The following is a 19,176-nucleotide window of genomic DNA, read 5'->3' as shown; positions in this document are numbered from 1 at the left end:
GGTGTTAAGCCACGTGCGCGGGACGTCTCGAGATAAGCGACCTCCCCAAACATTGAATCACCAATGCACCACTGGTCCTATGCAGTGGTGGACAGTAACAAGGTACATTTACTAGTAAAATGCCATGACGGTGACAGCCCTAGTTGTGCATAGAGCCTATAGATTAGATAGATTGTCTGTTGCTTGGCAGCAGTGTTGATTTCATCGTCTGAAACTATGATGAAGAATGTTCGTTGTTTACCTTTATTCACTGACGAAAACTAAACAAAAGATAAGTTATGATGACTAAAACTAGGACTAAATATATCGTCAGTGTCGTCAACAAAAACTAAAAGACAAGTCATTTTATATTTGGTTTTGCTCGGGTGTTGCGCTCTGAAAATAGCAGATCTACAATCTACTTGTAGATCTGCTATTTTCAGCATGCAACGAAGTGTAAAATCTGCCAAAAAGGCCAGCAAAAAAAAAACATTTTGTAGTCAAAATCAACTGTAGATTTAGTCGACTAAAATCTTATGATATTTAGGCAACTAAAACTGGACTAAGACTAAAACATTTCAGACTACATTTTATTCAAAAGACTATCACTAACTAAATATAGTTTTCCTTTATTTTTTTGGTCAAAAACAACACTGCTTGGCAGTGTGAGTTTGTGAGGAAGCGGCACCACAAGGACATCCTGAGCGGGCCGGTGCTGATGCTGAACTTCTGTCCAGATGTGGTGCGTGAGCCTGCAGAGCTGCACCGAGCCACCAGGGAGCTGCTGTTCATCATCGACCGCAGTGGCAGCATGAGTGGCACCAACATCCAGCGCATAAAGGTGAATAAAGCTGGGGGGGAGGGGGAAACATTTAAGGAAGAGGTCTTCAACGTTTTCAGGCCAAGGACCCCTTAGTTGATAGAGAGATGAAGCAGGGACCCCCACAACCTGTTCATAGATTCCATATAGTTTCATTGTTTGACAGCACGATCGTCAGTGTATTTTGGATTCATGTCAATTTGTGTTTTCAGATAACCACTTGAACTGTCAATACTTAATAAACTTGACCTTTCACTATGTACTTAGTCTGTTCTTTTTCCCTTCTACACCACCTAGCCGATCTACAAGCTCGCTGTGAGCTTATGTAGATCTAAAGTTCTCAGAATAAGGACACAAGAGTTCAAGTGGTTAATATAAAAAAGTTTTGGAGGACCCCTGTTGTAACTCTGAGGACCTCCTAGGGGTCCCGGACCCCCTGTTGACGACCCCTGATTTAAGGAAGTAGGCAAGGCAAACGATCCTGTGTCGATGATGGAAAGTTGTCATTCCATGTGTCCCTGAATAAGCTTGATATGTGCATTCTTGCAGATGTGAACTGACACTGCTTTTGTGCCTAACTTCATAATAATTCAACATAATAAAACAAATAATAAATTATAAATAATAATCAGGGTGATTTGGGAAAACAACCCTCCCAGTCCCAAGTATCTACTTGTTATCTCCTTGCTACCCCAGCCTATAGATCGGAAGCGAATATCTGGCATGATTATCCTCTAGTGCAGGTGTCTTCAATGTTTTCAGGGCAAGGACCCCTTAGTTGAGGAGAGAGATTGTTTGCCAGCACAATCATTGGGGTATTTTGGATTCATGTCAATTTGTGTTTTCAGATATTTAACCACTTGAACTGTCAATACTTCTCCCCTCTACACCAAACCTCTTTGGCAAAAATAGCTGATATACAAGCTCACGTGAGCTTGTAGATCGTAATGAAGCAGGGCTTTGCTTTGCGAAAACATTTACACATTTGAAACTTGTAGATACGAGGTTTCTGCCCGACAGTGACGATATGAATGTGTATGTGTGTATGCTGTCTTTCAGGAGGGCATGGTGGTGGCCCTGAAGAGCCTGCCACCTGGCACCATGCTGAACATCGTAGGCTTTGGAACCGCCGTCCGGACCCTGTTCTCCAGCAGCAAGCTCTGCACTGACGTGAGTTCACTGCTGTCTGTCACCTGTCTCAGAGCTTCTCCTCTGCTTCTCCTCACACTTCTTCTCAAAGCTTTTCATGTCAAGGACCCCCAAAGTATTTGGCCAACGGACCCTGCATCTGAAAATATCTTTTGCCAGGGGACAAATGAAGCGGTTTGACAAATATTGATGCTATATCAGCTAATTTTGCTGGAGCCCCCTCAAGGACCCCTCGACCATCTCTGTTTCATTTGTACCCTCATATCAGAGTTACTGACCCGGCCGTAAGGGTTGGATGCGGAGGCTGTCTGCTGCTTGGTTAACATGCATGAAAGGTCACCATATGGTTGGTTTAACATGATGTGTTAAAGTGGTGTTTGTCCTCCTGGCAGAGCCCACGTCTGGCTTAAACCTGATCCTCCGCTGCTGCTAAGGCAACGCAGTGAGCTGACCTGGCTATCAGGGGTGGACAGTGACTACATGCATTTATTACTCCACACCTCATCAAGCCTTGATTCATTTTCCTGATCCAATGCAGTGTTGATTTTGACAGCAAGTCAATTTTAGTCACCTGAAATGTTAGTTTTTAATAGTCTAGTTTTATTCAACTAAATATCATATGATTTTAGTCGATCAAATCAACAGTTGATTTAGTCGGCTAAAATGTATTTTGGTGGGCCTTGATGGCATCGTAAGGGCTGATTTTGTACTTGGTTGCATGCTGAAAATAGCAGATCTACAAACTTTGTGAGTTTGTAGATCTGCTATTTTCAGAGCTCAACACCTGAGTGCAGCCAAACATAAAATTACTTGTTTTAGTTCTACTGGATGTCTTCTCCCTTCCTGACATTTTAGTGTCGTTTTTATTTGTTGACCAACTTGTCAATACATTTAGTCTTAGTTTTAGTCATCTTTTAGTTTTTATTCAGTTTTTATTTAGTTTTCGTCAGTGAAAAAAGATAGTCAACAGTTTTAGTCGACGAAATCAACAGTGATCCAATGTTCCAAAATGTAACTAATTGTAAATAGAAGGCTGCAGTGTAAAACTATATTATTAAAAAAAAAATACACCCATTATGGACAGGAACACATTTTTGTGCTTTTACCCCTCAGGGTAAAAGGTTATGATGACCTATTAATTGTGCAAATTTGTGATAGTTATCGTGCTTTGTGTGAATGGCCCCTAAGACCGGTTTGACAGGCTGCTCTCTTTCTCTCTCACTCACTCACTCACTCACTCACTCACTCACTCACACACACACACACACACACACACACACACACACACACACACACACACACACACACACACACACACACACACACACACACACACACACACACACACACACACACACAGGTGACTCTGGCTCAGGCGTGCGAGTACGTCCAGAAGATGCGGGCCGACATGCGGGGCACCAACCTGCTGGGTGCGCTGTCGTGGGTTTACCAGCAGGGGGGGCAGCGGTCCTGCCCGCGCCAGGTGTTCATCGTGACGGACGGCAGCGTCAGCAATGTGGGCAAGGTGCTGGAGCTGGTCCGCAGGAACACATGCACTGCCAGGTGATTGATTGATTAATTGATTGATTGATTGATTGATTGATTGATTGATTGATTGAAGTATTTAGTAGAAGTTTGCATAGGAAAAGGTACAGTTTCATGACAGTACAGTTCACTGGTACAAGGTCAACTAAAAGGATACGCCCAAGAAAGCCTGTGGCTTGGTTCAATCGAGATCCTTTTTTTAAAACTCATATAACATTGACAGACAGAACACAGTACTATGCAAGATATCATCAGAAGAAACAGTCGTAAAAAACACAATACAAAAAAAGGTATTTACAATAGAAAGGTCATGGGAGGTAAGGATAGGCTTTGTTTTCATTTACCAGTTCCGAATAGCAGTGTTTTTAGTGGTAGCACCGCTAGTCTCTAGGAACGCATGCACTGCCACGTTGCGGGCTTTTAGTTCGGCTATTTTCATTACTTCTTAATTATTATAAGTAGAGATACAGACCCCCATTGGGGGCCTTCACAATTTTACATCTACAGATTTACAGATCGCTGCTCCAGTGAAGAATTTACAATGGGTTTATATAGGAGGAGAGACCTAGCCTGACTGCAAGCGTCAGACTCTATCACACACTTCGTTTCACCACTACCAACAGGGGGTGGTGTTGTGCAGTCTGGTTTATTAACCAGGCTAGGGGAGCCCCATGCAGCCCTCAAGTATGAAAAAAGGAAAACCTAACGATAACGTGGTATGGTGAAATCAGAAATAACAAATGTTGGCCAATTCTTACATGGGTTAAAGTGGTTTTAAATGTAGGAAAAGAAAATATGATTTTTACTCGAGTCGTGACCCATAACATTCGGTCCATGACCCACAAATGGGTCCCGACCCACTGTTGGAAAATCTACAGGTACATACAGTATGCACCGCCAGGTTGCAGCCATGTATCTACAAATGTGGCTGCTAATTGCCTATGTTTAAATGCTACATTTTAACAGACACTCTTATCCAGAGCGACTTACAATAGGCAAGGTGATCACATACATAGAATGCATAGATCCCAGGTAAACTTAGAATCAGTCTTAACAATATGATATCAAAATTATAATCTGTCCAAATACTATCAAGACCCTTATTGGCCTTTATTGGATAGTACAGTGAAGATTGACAGGAAACAGGGTGAGAGAGAGACAGGGAGTGACGCAAAGCAAACGCTGCCGGTATTACATGCGCCTTAGCGCCGCCCCAGACCTATAGCATCTGTTTAAGCAACATGCTATCTAAATGACATTCTTGTGCTCAAGAAAACAAACCTACAGTAAATTAGCAAAAACATGAGAATGAGTGACAACGATATGTCTATATAGCCATATCTTGAGAGAAAGAGAGAGCAAGAGAACTGAAAGAGAGACAGAGAGAGGGGGGTGGAAATAGAGAGATGTATTGCGGAGCCACACCCAGCAATCTTGCTAAGTGGTCTCTGTGTGCGTGCGTTGCGTGTGTGTGTGTGTGTGTGTGTGTGTGTGTGTGTGTGTGTGTGTGTGTGTGTGTGTGTGTGTGTGTGTGTGTGTGTGTGTGTGTGTCTGTGTGTGTGTGTTCCCTCCTCAGGTCTCACTATATGTAGTCAGTCAGTCAGTCAGTCAGTCAGTCAGTCAGTCAGTCAGTCAGTCAGTCCCTCTACAACATCCCCCCCGGGCATCGCTCAGTAACTCCATTTATGCCTCATTAGTATTCTCCTAGTTGGACCGCCTGGATTTTAGGCTGCTTCAGCAGCACGGCCCATCATCATCATCATGCTGCTGCGTTCACACTGTCGCCGGCTTCTTTTGAAAATGAACGGTAGCCTGTAGCTTTGCATCTTCTTGTCGCTGGCCGAAAATGAACGATAGCTTTGTGTCTTCATGTTGCAGGCTTCCCTGGAATGCATTATTTCTTTAACCATTATTTTATGCTTTAACTATTGAAAAATAGCAGATATTGTGCCGCGCTGCGAGCTTGTACAGTAGATCTGCTATTTTTGAAAAATCTTGAAGATTTGTGCAAGTCTTAGAATATTTTGACCCGATTCTTGAATGTCTTCTAAATCCTTCATCTAAATCCATGGTTCTCAAACTTTTTCATGTCAGAGACCCCCAAAATGACATGTATTTGGTCGCGGACACCCATCTCAAAATATGTTGTTCCAGGGACCCCCCCCCCCCCCCCCCCCCAGAAGCAAATATTTGAGTTACAAATGTTTGCTTTTAAAAATATATATTCAAAGATTAGCAAAAAGAAATCAAGATTTTTCAAAAATAGTTAAAGCATAAAATAATGGTTAAAGTGGTTCCAGGTGTCTGTAGCTGAACACAGCAGCATGATGATGATGATGATGAAGGCCTGCAACATGAATAATCAGAAAGGTGCAATTATGGGAAATTGCAAGTGTGGTTGCACTGACGCGAGTTGCAAGGAATCCTCTGGGAAATGAATCGAGTCTTAGTTACCATTTAGATATTGTGATGTTAAGTCATTGTAAATGGTGCATTTATATAGCGCTTTTATCCAAGGCGCTTTACATAGATTGTGCATTACATTCACCCATTCACACACACATTCACACTCCAGTGGCAGAGGAAACCATGCAAGGCACCAACCTGCTCACCGGGAGCAATGTGGGGTTCAGAGTCTTGCTCAAGGACTCTTCGACATTAACTCAGGGGGAGCCCGGATTCGAACTGGGAACCCTTCGGGAACCCTTCGTGCTCTATTAACGGTTTCTCTACCCCTGAGCTATGCCGCCCCAGTGTAGCATGTCCAATCCTTTTGGGGGTTTTTGGCTTACAGAACGGTTACAGAAAATGTCCACTGAACTCTGTGGACTTTTGGGGTGACAGAAAAGGTTACAAAAAGTTAAATGAAAACATGTTTACTTCTATAGGCGACAGAAAAGGTTTAACTGTAAACAGGTTTACTTTAGGTGAGATTGCACTAATTATGCAAAGCTTCGGGCTACCACACTTCAACAGCGACTCTGTGACAGTAGCAGTGGTTCTCAACCTTTTCAGGGCGCGACCCCTAAAAAAATCATATTTTAACTGGGGACCCCCCCCCCCCACCCTGACCAGCACTAAGAGTTGAGGCATTACATTTTGTATAACACGGTTCTATTGTGAAAATAGCCGTTCTACATGCTCACAACGGCTCGTAACACTGCCTCTAATATTGTCATCTAATTTGTCATTTTAGAAGCATTAAAATGTACTTAAATTGTCACTTTAGAATTGTGCAGATACCCTCTATACACTTAAACTTTATGTTGGTTTGTTTACTGTTGAGTGAGAAAATAATGTTGCACATTAAGTTAATCATCTGGGGCCCCTCAAAATAATTTGGGGACCCCCCTGGGGGTCCCGACCCACAGGTTGAGAACCACTGATTTACAGTATGTTGCGTCGCTTTGTAGCAGCTTTGTGTGGCTTGTAGCTGCCAGTCTTGCGAGTGTACAAATGGACACATTAACACAAACATGTTATTGTAGATGTTCATGCTATCTCCCCTTCCAGACAGAGGGACCTGGACCCACGCCACTTCAATCCCCCCAGCTTCCTTCAAACCTTCAATTAGCCAAATGGCTTCTGATCGCTGTCACTCTGTCACAAATAACAGTTCTGTTCCTTTGAGCGCCGTGTGTGTGTGTGTGTGTGTGTGTGTGTGTGTGTGTGTGTGTGTGTGTGTGTGTGTGTGTGTGTGTGTGTGTGTGTGGAGAGGGAGAGGGAGAGAAATGCATCATAGTATGCCATTACGGTTTACAGCCCTATAAATATTGATGTCCTGATTGTGTGTGTAAAATATCGGACAGCTTAAATGAACATGTGCATGACATTTGAATAAAAGATACAGGCAGAAAACATCCATATGCCAAGTAGCACACAGCATCAACAGCCACATAAAAATGTGACAGACTTTGAGTGACTGACTGAAGGTGGTTCAATCTTCCGCCATAACCTGAAGACTCACCTCTTCAGACTCCACCTTAGCCCATAGCCTGGCGATTGCCCTAGCCTTGACCACCTTGCAGGCTTATGCAAAGGCAGGGTTTTAATTTAGATAGCATGTTATGTTGACTGTTAACAGGTCATTGTTTACCTGACATAGTGAAAATATAGCTTCAATGTACAGATGATTGATTTGTTGGGGTTATTCTAGCATTAGAGATAGGTTCTTGGTTTATCTATGATCCTAGGTTACTATTGCTATCAGGAGAGTCACAAGGGGGGGGGGGGGGGGGGGGGGGAGTGGGACTGATTTACTAGGGCCCAAGGTGGAGGGGCCTTAATTATTTTATAGCTATTGAAAAATAGCAGATTTACAATAAAAAAAAAAAAGAACATCCGGAATCAATGGAGGTAAATTTACAAAAATATTTATTTTTTTGTCATAGGAATGCGAAAAATACTACTACTCCTTTAATTGCCTCTCCTGATGTGTTAGCGTATGAAACCTGAATATTAGATACCTTTCCAGATGTGTTGGTTGCACGTGAACCTGAACGTTCTATACCTTTCCAGGTGTTTTGGTCTGGGCCTGGGTCCCAGAGCCTGCCGGAGGCTCCTGCAGGGCGTGGCCAAGCTGACAGGAGGGACCGCAGAATTCCTGGAGGATGAGGAGAGACTCCAGCCCAAGGTTAGACACATTACACTGCTGCCATCTAGTGGATACAATGTCAACTGCAGATCAACTACAAGAACAGATGGCTCCTGGGGAATCATCTGAGACTGTGTAAAAAAATAAATGATATGTAATGATATAGTACTACTATATTTAATAATTAGCATTTTTTTGTTTTTTTGTTATAAATGCTTTATGGCCATGATTCACCAGGAGCTTGGTTGGTTCCAGGCTTAAAAAATATTTTCAGAAATATTGCAAATCTGTGGTTTACACCACTATATCGTCGTTGTCGAGTGGAAACCTTGTATGTCTAAAACCGTTTGTTTTGTATTTATCACTTTTAAAATGATTTAAACTAGTGAAAACAGCCGATCTACAAGCACACAACACCTCGCACCGCGAGGCGTTGTGTGCTTGTAGATCGGCTGTTTTCACTACTTTTGTGGGACGGCCTTGTAGGATGAAGCAGGGCTTTAATTTGCGAAAAAAAATTACAAATTTGAAACTTGGAGATACGAGGTTTCTGCCCGACAGTGACGACACACACACACACACACACACACACACACACACACACACACACACACACACACACACACACACACACACACGCACACATATTTAGTAAACTATTATAACAAACACTCTCAATTCCAGTTAATCAAGTCCCTGAAGAAAGCCTTTGAGCCTGTGTTGACCGATGTGCGCATCGACTGGTACCTGCCGGACAACATGGAGGCTCTCCTCTCGCCCAATGAGATCCCTCCTCTCTATCCAGGGAATCGCCTGATTGGCTACTGCACGCTGTACGATATGTCTATTTTTAAAGGCAAAAATACTGAGGTATAATAACAATGTTCTGTGAGATTCGCATTGTGTGCGACTGTGCGTGTGTGCGTGCGTGCGTGCGTGTGTATGAGATGTATTCTTCTATCTATGTGTTCAACCAGACTCATTTGTGGGGAACGTCACAATCATTACATTTTTGTTTTTTTGTCCCACACATTGCCATTAATGACTTAAAGGACAACTTTGTTTTTTTACAACAAGGGTTCATATTTTAGATTGTAATTAGAGAAAAGAAAAAGTGAGTGTTAAAATGTTTTCATTTGCTTCGTTCTTTTGTTTAAAACACTCATCTTTTATTCTTTAATTACAATCTAAAATATGAACCCTTGTTGTAAAAAACTAAAGTTGTCCTTTAATCATGTTTTTGGGATTGCATGTTGGAACATATTTAATAAGAATAACATTTCTGTTTGTGTAAAATGCATAGGACGCAAATACATAACTGTAATAGCCTATTATACAAAGAAATGATTGACAATGATTGGCACCAACAATGCTCAAAATGAATAATGTCCTACTACTGTATATGGTCAAAACAGGCCATATCTATATCAATTTACAGAATGTCTGTCTGTCCGTCTCATGTCCGTCCAGCTCTGACGTCATATTACACATGCTTAATCAATGCCCAAATCTGGGGATGACTAACATCACTGACTGAGATCACTGATAGACAGTGCCCAAATCTGATATACCCGCATGCTGAAACAGTACCTGGAACGCATTATTACTTAAACCATTATTTTATGCTTTAACTATTGAAAAAATAGCAGATGTACAAGCTCGAGCTTGTAGATCTGCTATTTTGGAAAGATTGTGACATTTTGTACAAGTCTTTGAACATTTTGGACTCAATTCTATAAATGGTTCTCAAAACCTTTTCATGACAAGGACCCCTAGAATTATATATTTGACCGCCGACTCCCGTCTCGAAATATTATTATCGGTACCCCCCAGAAGCAAATATTTGAGTTACACATGTTCGCTTAAAAAATATATATATTCAAAGATTCGGCCATAAAAATCATGATTTAAAAAAATAATTGTGCCAAGCTCGGTGCCACGCTGCGAGCTTGTAAATCTGCTTCAATTCAGTAGCGAAGTGTGATGTCACTTCCGTGAAATGGCGTGAAATGTCGCCCTCTACGGGGTTCATGCTGGTATTGTTTTGTATTCAAATCGCCATTGGGGAATTTGCGATCACCGCATATAAGAACTGTGTTAAAAATATAAACACACCATGCTCTCGGATTGACCCAAATGGATATGAAGCATCGACTAAGGTGGAAATGTACAGATTTACCCAAAGAGTAACACAATAAACGCTAGAAACGAGTTACACAGGCTATATCAGATATGAATGAATATCATAAACTATGCAGAACCCCCCCGCTGACAGAAACGCGCACATGGTGTGTTTATTTTTTTAACACAGTCCTTATATGCGGCGATCGCAGATTCCCCAATGGCGATTTGAATACAAAACAATACCAGCATGAACCCCCTAGAGGGCGACATTACGCAGAAATGACGACATGGCTTCGTTTCTCTATAGCTAAAGTATAAAATGATTCCAAAGGTCTTAACGGGGTTGTAAACGATCATGACGTTTGTGACGATCTCAAGTAACTTGTGTGATCAGGCTTATTGTGTGACTAACGATCGCTTTGCGTCTGTAGGTGGGTGGGCGGGGCTACGAGGCCACACACCGCGGCTCTGAGGGCTCCGTGTTCGGCCTGTCCAACGACGAGGAGCTGTCGCCTCCTCCTCCTCCTCCCGCCGCCGCCTCCTCGGACCTCCTGGCCTCCCTGACTCCTCCTGCTGCCGAGGGGGGAGGCGCGGGAGGGGACCTGGACGAGGCCCTGAGGGAGATCTCCAGGGAGATCTCCTCAGAGTTCTCCTGCGCCAAAGACTCCACCGACGCCGACGCCGGCAGCCCAGGTCTGATTGCGATCGTAGGTCGCAGTTTAGTGTGTGAACGGTCACAGCTTGTCCGTATGTATGTACTGTATGTATGTATGTATGTATCTCTGTCACGCCTGACACTGTGGTTCTATGGGTTTGTCGCTCTGACATCATGCTCTGATGTCACTGTGATTTCAGGGGAACCACTCTAATAAAATGGGTTTTCCGCTCTGACGCAACAACAAGGGTTCATATTTTAGATTGTAATTAGAGAAAATAAAAGATGAGTGTAAACATTTTTTCATTTACTGCTTTCTATCGTTTTAGCCATTTTAGTGATTCTGATTTCAGTGGGTGGGGGCAAGCGTACAATTGGCTAAATATGTCTTTTTAGACACAATAAGCCGGCTATTTCTTTATTACTATACATAATTACATTAACACTGCTAGCCCCCATAAGTCACATCTGCCCATGAAAGATTGCGACATATTTAGCCACTTGTACGCACTGAAATCAAAATAGTTAAAATCACTAAAGTGATAGGAAGCAGTAAATGAAAACATTGTAACACTCATCTTTTCTTTTCTCTAATTACAATCTAATATGGACCCTTGTTGTAAAAAAAACTAAGTTATCCTTTAAGTAGGCCTATACCTTAGCACCACCACCTGAAGTTAGTCACGCCCACAGCTGTTGTCGTATATGATAATAAGTGGAGGGGATGATTTTAGTGTGTCACTAAAGTGGTGTATTTCGTTTGGGCCTTTTGACTCAGAGGCTTTCAGCTTTCAGAAAGAAACCAAAAATACACAGGGAAGACATATTTGCATATTATAACCACGCCTGGGGGTCTATTAGAGTAATAATTAGACACATACAAAACAGGAAAAGTACAAAACTATGGCACCAGCACCACGTCTTTAAGTGCAGTATTTAAATTATTGTTTAGTGACCTGTTAATTTCAAATAATTTCTTGGCACACGCGCGGGGGTGGGGGGCTGAAATACTGGGTACTCAATACATCTGTTATTGGGTTATCGAGCTACCCGTGTTTAGGGTGTGTGCGTGTGTGTTCAGGTGTGGAGCTGGACTGGTGCAGTGACGTGAGGAAGAGGATCCAGCGGAGCTCCTACATCCAGGAGCAGTACGTTCTGACCCGCTGCTCCGTCAGCAGTGAGCGCAGTCTCCTCCACACGCACACACACAGCTCCTCCGCCTCCGAGGCCACAGGTAGGCAGTCTCCTCCACACACGCACGCACACGCACAGCCAGGGACGTGCTGGGCCCCTGATTCAGTCCGGGAAAAAGAGTTGGAGAGGCCCTCATTGCGCGCTATAGAGAGAGATCTCTCTCCATAGCGCTGCTGCTACTCAAAGATTTGCCATTTCAGATCAAGACAAGTGACAAGCCAGTGGGCCAATTACTGTACATGAGTTATATTTCGTTGTTGTCGGGTGGAAACCTTGTATGTCCAAAACCGTTTGTTTTGTATTTATCATTTTAAAAATGATTTAAACTAGTGAAAACAGCCGATCTACAAGCACAGTGCGAGGCGTTGTGTGCTTGTAGATCTGCTGTTTTCACTACTTTTGTGCAACGGCCTTGTATGATGAAGCAGGGCTTACGAGATACGAGGTTTCTGCCAGACAGTGACGATTTACTTTGTTGGCCACCCAGCACCCAAAATGGAACGAAGGCCGACATTTTATTTTTATTTTTTCCTAATGGCCGGCCTGGACCGGCCGGGAATGAACCGGCCGTTCGGGAGTTGTCCCGCTTTTCCCAATGGCCAGCACATCCCTGCGCACAGCTAGCCCGTAAACAGGAAGTATCCAATCCCAGTTTGAGTATGCCTATAGAGCAGTATTATAAACCACCGAACCAAATTAGAAAGATTTTAAAAGAAAAATAATAATAATAATAAGTACATAATAAGTCATTTTTCTGCTTGACTGTGGGGGCATTGAAGGCAGTGAAAGAATTATTTTAGCTAAAAGATGGCGATGCGCTCTAGGGTAAAGCATCAGAAAACTGGTGTACCGTGGCAGAACACTGGTGTAGTTAGGAATCCTACTTGTATCTGTTATTCATTGGCCAAAAGGCGAGGTGGAAAAGAAACTGCTCTCTGAAGGAAATGCCCAAAACCAGGGCATTTCCTGTTTGCGGGCTCTTCAAAATTATTTGTCACATTTGCCATGTTCAATTATTTTTTTTTCCTGTGGTGTTAACTGTTTCAGTGTCCAATGTCAAAAACACAATTAGATCATAATTATTTGAATGACAAGTATAACATCTGCAGCTTGGACTGTAAAGTAACTAAGTAGGCTACATTTACTTAAATACTGTACTTGAGTACAATACTGATGTTTTTGTACTTTAGGCCTACTTGAGTATTTCCAATACCAATTTTGAATTCCTGATTCTCATTTTTACATTATTAATACTTTTACTTAAAGGGGAAGACCACCCATTTTCAATATTGAACTATGTCATTAATACACCTTAGAGGAGTTGTGTGGAAATAGAAAAAAGTCCCCCACCCCCCTTCTGTGTTGCCTAGAACTGGAGGATTGATTTGGGGGTTTGTATTGTAAAGTACAACTTCATGACATCACACCGTTGTACTTTACAATACAAACCCCAAAATCAATCCTCCAGTTCTAGGCAACACAGAAGAACTTTTTTTCTATTTCCACACAACTCCTCTAAGTTATATTAATGACTTAGTTCAATATTGAAAATGGGTGGTCTTCCCCTTTAAGTTAAACATGTGCGTATACTTTTCCCATCACTGAACATGTGGCGATGGTGCCAGGCCTGGCCTGTGGCAGCAGCAGCAGCAGCAGCAGGCCCTTCCACTCAGAGCCCCTCCACGCCACCCCCTGCCCGGGGGTCCTGCTGCGGGACACGGGCTCCCTGCCTCAGGGCCTGGAGAGGGTGGTCTTCCCCCCGCACCACCGCTCCTCCCTGGCCCGCTGGGCAGACTCCTCCTGGCAGCACAACCCCTCCTCCACCGAGAGCACCGACGACGCGGCTAAGAAGGTTCATTCCCTTTGCTTTTTGAAAAATATATATTGTCACTGTCGTGTCGGGCAGATACCTCGGATCTCCAAGTTTCAAATTTGTACGTTTCGTTTTCGTAAAGTAGAGCCCTGCTTGGCTGCTTCACCATACAAGACTGTCGCACATAATCTAGTTAAAATAGCAGATCTACAAGCACACAACGCCTCGCGATGCGAGGCGTTGTGTGCTTGTAGATCGGCTATTTTCACTATTTTAAATCATCGATCACTTAAGAAACCTTGGATCTCCAAGTTTTAAATAAATCTTTCCCATGCTTTATTTATTTAAAAAAAAGAATAATGTACAAATGTTTTTCCTGGTCTTTACATATTTAATTTTGTTTTAATAAAGAATGCGTTTTAGATTGCAACAAATGTTTTCATATTATTTGCCTTAAACATAATTATTGCTTGGACCAGAGAAAGTATGCACTCTGCAGTTAGGCAGTTGGTATCCAGTAGGTGGCAGTAAAGTGAGCCATGGACTAATTCTCTCCTCGCATCTGACCTCTTCACACTTATCTTCACTTTTCCTGTAAAATCATTTCACACCTGGCAAATGCTCCATGACAAGGCTTAGAGCATTCGCCTGTGGAATGGCTTTCTGGATACGCAAGACTAGTGTGAACATCTTCTTAAACACAGTGTTTTTGTACATGCAGAATGGCCGCCTGTGCGGTGGCGAGGAGTCTCGTAGGAGACAGAGGACGCTGGCTCGTTCCACCATGGCGGCACGGAGCTTCTCCTCCCCTCAGGGGGAGCTGGACATGCACCGTCTGCGGAGGGCGCTAGAGAGGGTCTCCTTTGACCAGACCTTGGGGGGGAGGCTGGAGGAGAGTGACGGGGAGACGCAGGCGGTCCCAAGAGGAGCGCTGTCCCGCAGGAGTCTCACTGACTCCAGTAAGTTCATTCATCCATCCATCATATTTTTTAAATATTTCAACAACACAAATCTTGTATGGGGGTCCCTGGCACCCAAGTGTACAAGTGTTAAAATTATGTTTTTATGTGGCCACACCAACCAGTTCAATAAGTAGGCTATGCCTGGTTGTCAGGCGGGTGGTGACCTAGCTGAAGTTAGCCACACCCACAGTGTTGTTGTGTGGTAAAAAGGGGAGGGGGTGATTTTATGATGTCATTATATCAGTGTATATCAGCTGGGCCTTTTGACTCAGTTTCAGCTTTCAGGAAGAAACCAAAAACACACAGGGAAGACATATTTGCATATTATAACGACACCTGGGGGTCTATTAGAGTAATGCTAACTCTATAGTCACATACAAATCTATGGTACCACCACATTTAAGTGAACTCATTCTCTGCCACGTGACGAGTTCTGTGCTTTGCCGCTGGATGGCGCTGTTTGCTAGCCTATGGCTCACCGAATATTTTCCGATTCTAGTGTACGTCACCTGACACGTCGATGACGTAACCGGAACAAAAAAAAATGTGTGTGTGTGTGCGTGTGTGTGTGTCTGAACCCCTCCTCAGACGGGCTGCTGTTCCCTGCCTCCCCTCTGGACTGGGACAGCTTCACGGAGCCCCAGTACCTGTTCAGCGCCGCTCCCCCGGACCCCCCGCCGGGCCACTGCCGCGCCCTCATCCACGGCCTGCTGGGGGGCCGGCCTCTGTCCTGGGACGTCACCGTCGACCTAGGACACCTCTGGACCCCCGACGGCCAGGGGGGACAAGGAGGTACTGTGATAGACCACCGAAGTCTGACGTCACTCAGACTCAGGGGCTTTCAGCTTTCAGAAAGAAACCAAAAATGCAGGGAAGACAATATTTGCATATTATAACCACACCTGGGGGTCTATCAGGGTTATGTTAACTCGGGGGTCAGCAACCCGTGGCTCTAGAGCCGCATGCGGCTCTTTAGCGCCACCCTAGTGGCTCCCTGGAGCTTATTCAAAAATGTATGAAAATGGAAGAAAATGTATTTTTTGTTTTAACGATTTTTTTATCATCACTGTCAGGCAGAAACCTTGTATCTCCAAGTTTTTTTTTTTTTTTTCGCAAAGTGAAGCCCTGCTTCATCATACAAGACTGACGCACAAAAGTAGTGAAAACAGCAGATCTACAAGCACACAACGCCTCGCACCGCGAGGCGTTGTGTGCTTGTAGATCGGCTGTTTTCACTAGTTTAGTTAATTTTATGATAAATACAAAACAAAGTTTTGGACATACAAGGTTTCCACCCGACAACAACGATATATAAGGCTTTTATAATTTTTTGCGGCTCCAGACAGATTTGTTTTGGGTTTTTTTGGTCCAATATGGCTCTTTTAACATTTTGGGTTGCCGACCACTGTGTTAAATGGTGCATTTATATAGCGCTTTTATCCAAAGCGCTTTACAGAGATTGTGCATTACATTCACCCATTCACGCACACATTCATACACCGGTGGCGGAGGAAACCATGCAAGGCACCAACCTGCTCACCGGGAGCAATGTGGGGTTCAGAGTCTTGCTCAAGGACCCTTCGACATTAACTCAGGGGGAGCCCGGATTCGAACTGGGAACCCTACGGGAACGCTTCGTGCTCTAATAACGGTTTCTCTACCCCTGAGCTATGCCGCCCTGGAGTGTTAACTCCATAGACACTCACTTTTGTCTTTTGAAAGGAGAAGCAGAAGGAGAAGGAGGAGGAGAAGGTGGAGGTGGAGGCGAGCCCTGGGAGGAGATCATTCACCAGCTCACTGCTCGCTCCGTCATCAGAGACTTTGAGAAGATGGCGGAGAAGGAGAACGACATGGAACACGGTGAGCGGGGCAGGGCTCAGGGTTGTCCAGTCTACCGTCCACTTGAGGACAACGTGATCCCATCGTATGGCTCCAGCGGTTTCCAACAAAACAAAGAATTCAATTTAACACTTAAATGTAAAATGTACGATGCAACACATGGAATGACTATTTCTGGAATGTATTTTTGGGTAAAAAATATTTAAATTAGTAAAGGAAAAAATTAGACATAAAAACGGGTTGTTTTAAATGAAGAACAGTACATGTACAGTCAAAACCAACAAAAACAATTGTTTGTGCACAAAGTATACAGTCAAACACCCTGCTTAAAAGGAACACCCCCAAAAAAGGTCCTTGGTAATCAATTTATCGACATATAAAATAGCAATGTGACCCCAAATGGGTTGTGGGTCACCCTATGCTAGTATCCTGCTGCATAATGGGTTGTGGGTCACCCTATGCTAGTATCCTGGTGCATAATGGGTTGTGGGTCACCCTATGCTAGTATCCTGGTGCATAATGGGTTGTGGGTCACCCTATGCTAGTATCCTGGTGCATAATGGGTTGTGGGTCACCCTATGCTAGTATCCTGGTGCATAATGGGTTGTGGGTCACCCTATGCTAGTATCCTGGTGCATAATGGGTTGTGGGTCACCCTACCCTATGCTAGTATCCTGGTGCATAATGGGTTGTGGGTCACCCTATGCTAGTATCCTGGTGCATAATGGGTTGTGGGTCACCCTACCCTATGCTAGTATCCTGGTGCATAATGGGTTGTGGGTCACCCTACCCTATGCTAGTATCCTGGTGCATAATGGGTTGTGGGTCACCCTATGCTAGTATCCTGGTGCATAATGGGTTGTGGGTCACCCTATGCTAGTATCCTGGTGCATAATGGGTTGTGGGTCACCCTATGCTAGTATCCTGGTGCATAATGGGTTGTGGGTCACCCTATGCTAGTATCCTGGTGCATAATGCGTGCTGGTTCTTTTCCCATGCAGGCCCGGCTAAGCGCTTCCGCATGAAGGCCATTCAGACCAGTAAGAGCTGTAACATCATCTGCATGTACACTGCCTTCAAGGCCACCGGGGGCAGCAACAACCCCAGCAAAGACCTGGCCGACGGCAGCGGCCAAATCAAAGCCACAGGTCTGTGTGTGTGTGTGTGTGTGTGTGTGTGTGTGTGTGTGTGTGTGTGTGTGTGTGTGTGTGTGTATTACTGTACTTGTGAGGACCAAATGTCCTCAAATGTCCAAAAGTATTACAATATGAGAAATATTCGTGTGTGTGTGCTTTGCGTGTGTGGGTGTGCGTGCGTGCGCGTGACACGCGCACGCCGCGTGTGTGTGTGTGTGTGTAGGTGTGCGTTTGGGGACCAGGCGGAGCTCTCAGTCAGGCAGCAGGAGACAGAGGGCCTACTCTGTGGGCCTGGGTCGCCGGCGCTCCAGCAAAGACAGCGAAGAGACGGAGGACCTCTGGAACTCCACAGGTAGACGGTTAGGGCTGTCACGATTATGACATTTTACATGACTGATTAATTGTCACTCAAATAATTGGCGATTAACGATTTAATTGTGTTTTTGTCATTGACAATTACATTTCTGTTTGGCTTTTAGGCTTTGAAGTTGCACATGGCAGATATGACACAAAACCGAAATACATGAAGAAATTACTGACATATTTGACAACTTACTACTTAAAAAATAACATTGATAGTGGAAATAGCCGATCTAGTAGAATAGTAGATCGCCAATCAGAAAATAGTAGATCTGCTATTTCCACTATTTCTGACATTTTTCAACATTCACGATTATGACGATTATGACAAAATAATTGCGATAATGTCAAATAATCACGATTAGACGATTATGTGATAATTGTGACAGCCCTATAGACGGTGCCTCCACCACCACCACCACCACCACCACCGCCACCACCACCACCACCACCACCACCACCCAATGCATTTCATCTTATTCCTAAAACATAAAGCAACGTAACGCATTATGTCACGCACATCGCTGTTGTCGGGCAGAAACCTCGTATCTCGGTTTCAAATTTGTAATTTATTTCATAAAGTAAAAGCCCTGCTTCGTCATAGAAGACTGTCACGCAAAACTAGCGAAAATAGCACACAACGCCTCGTATTGCGAGGCGGTGTGTGTGCTTGTAGATCGGCTACTTTCAATAGTTTAGATGATTTGTAATATGATGAATACAAAACAAACGGTTTTGGACGTACAAGATTTTCACCCGACAACAACGATAGATTATGTTACTTGGCACAGAAAGTGATATCGCAACATGACTCTAATACTCTTTTTTTGAAATATGTAACATGTTACCTTTTCAAAGTAACCTCCCCAACAACAACAATACAGATCGTGCATCATGATTACCTTGTTATTGGAAGATGTACCCACTGCACACAAAATGTGGTAGAAACAGAGCTACACTTTCTAACCACCTGCCCACTATACCAAGACATCAGAGACGCATACTT

General features: G+C 43.8%; 1 protein-coding gene across 1 annotated transcript in view; it reads left to right on the top strand.

The window, feature by feature from the left end:
• Positions 1-19,176, top strand: part of vwa5b2 (von Willebrand factor A domain containing 5B2) — a gene marked incomplete at both ends in the record, with an annotated part of 28,661 nt that overhangs the window by 5,037 nt on the left and 4,448 nt on the right. Inside the window, 13 exons of the mRNA XM_080725536.1 lie at positions 644-820; positions 1,859-1,969; positions 3,309-3,511; positions 8,012-8,126; positions 8,772-8,957; positions 10,643-10,904; positions 11,948-12,100; positions 13,686-13,912; positions 14,595-14,832; positions 15,424-15,627; positions 16,567-16,695; positions 17,676-17,822; positions 18,034-18,162. Coding sequence (XP_080581662.1) covers positions 644-820; positions 1,859-1,969; positions 3,309-3,511; positions 8,012-8,126; positions 8,772-8,957; positions 10,643-10,904; positions 11,948-12,100; positions 13,686-13,912; positions 14,595-14,832; positions 15,424-15,627; positions 16,567-16,695; positions 17,676-17,822; positions 18,034-18,162 — 2,281 coding nt within the window. The remainder of the gene's footprint in view (positions 1-643; positions 821-1,858; positions 1,970-3,308; positions 3,512-8,011; positions 8,127-8,771; positions 8,958-10,642; positions 10,905-11,947; positions 12,101-13,685; positions 13,913-14,594; positions 14,833-15,423; positions 15,628-16,566; positions 16,696-17,675; positions 17,823-18,033; positions 18,163-19,176) is intronic.

Source organism: Nannobrachium achirus, assembly GCF_963921795.1.
Source record: "Nannobrachium achirus genome assembly, chromosome: 5".
NCBI lineage: Eukaryota > Metazoa > Chordata > Actinopteri > Myctophiformes > Myctophidae > Nannobrachium > Nannobrachium achirus.
This window is presented reverse-complemented; position numbering and strand designations above follow the sequence as displayed.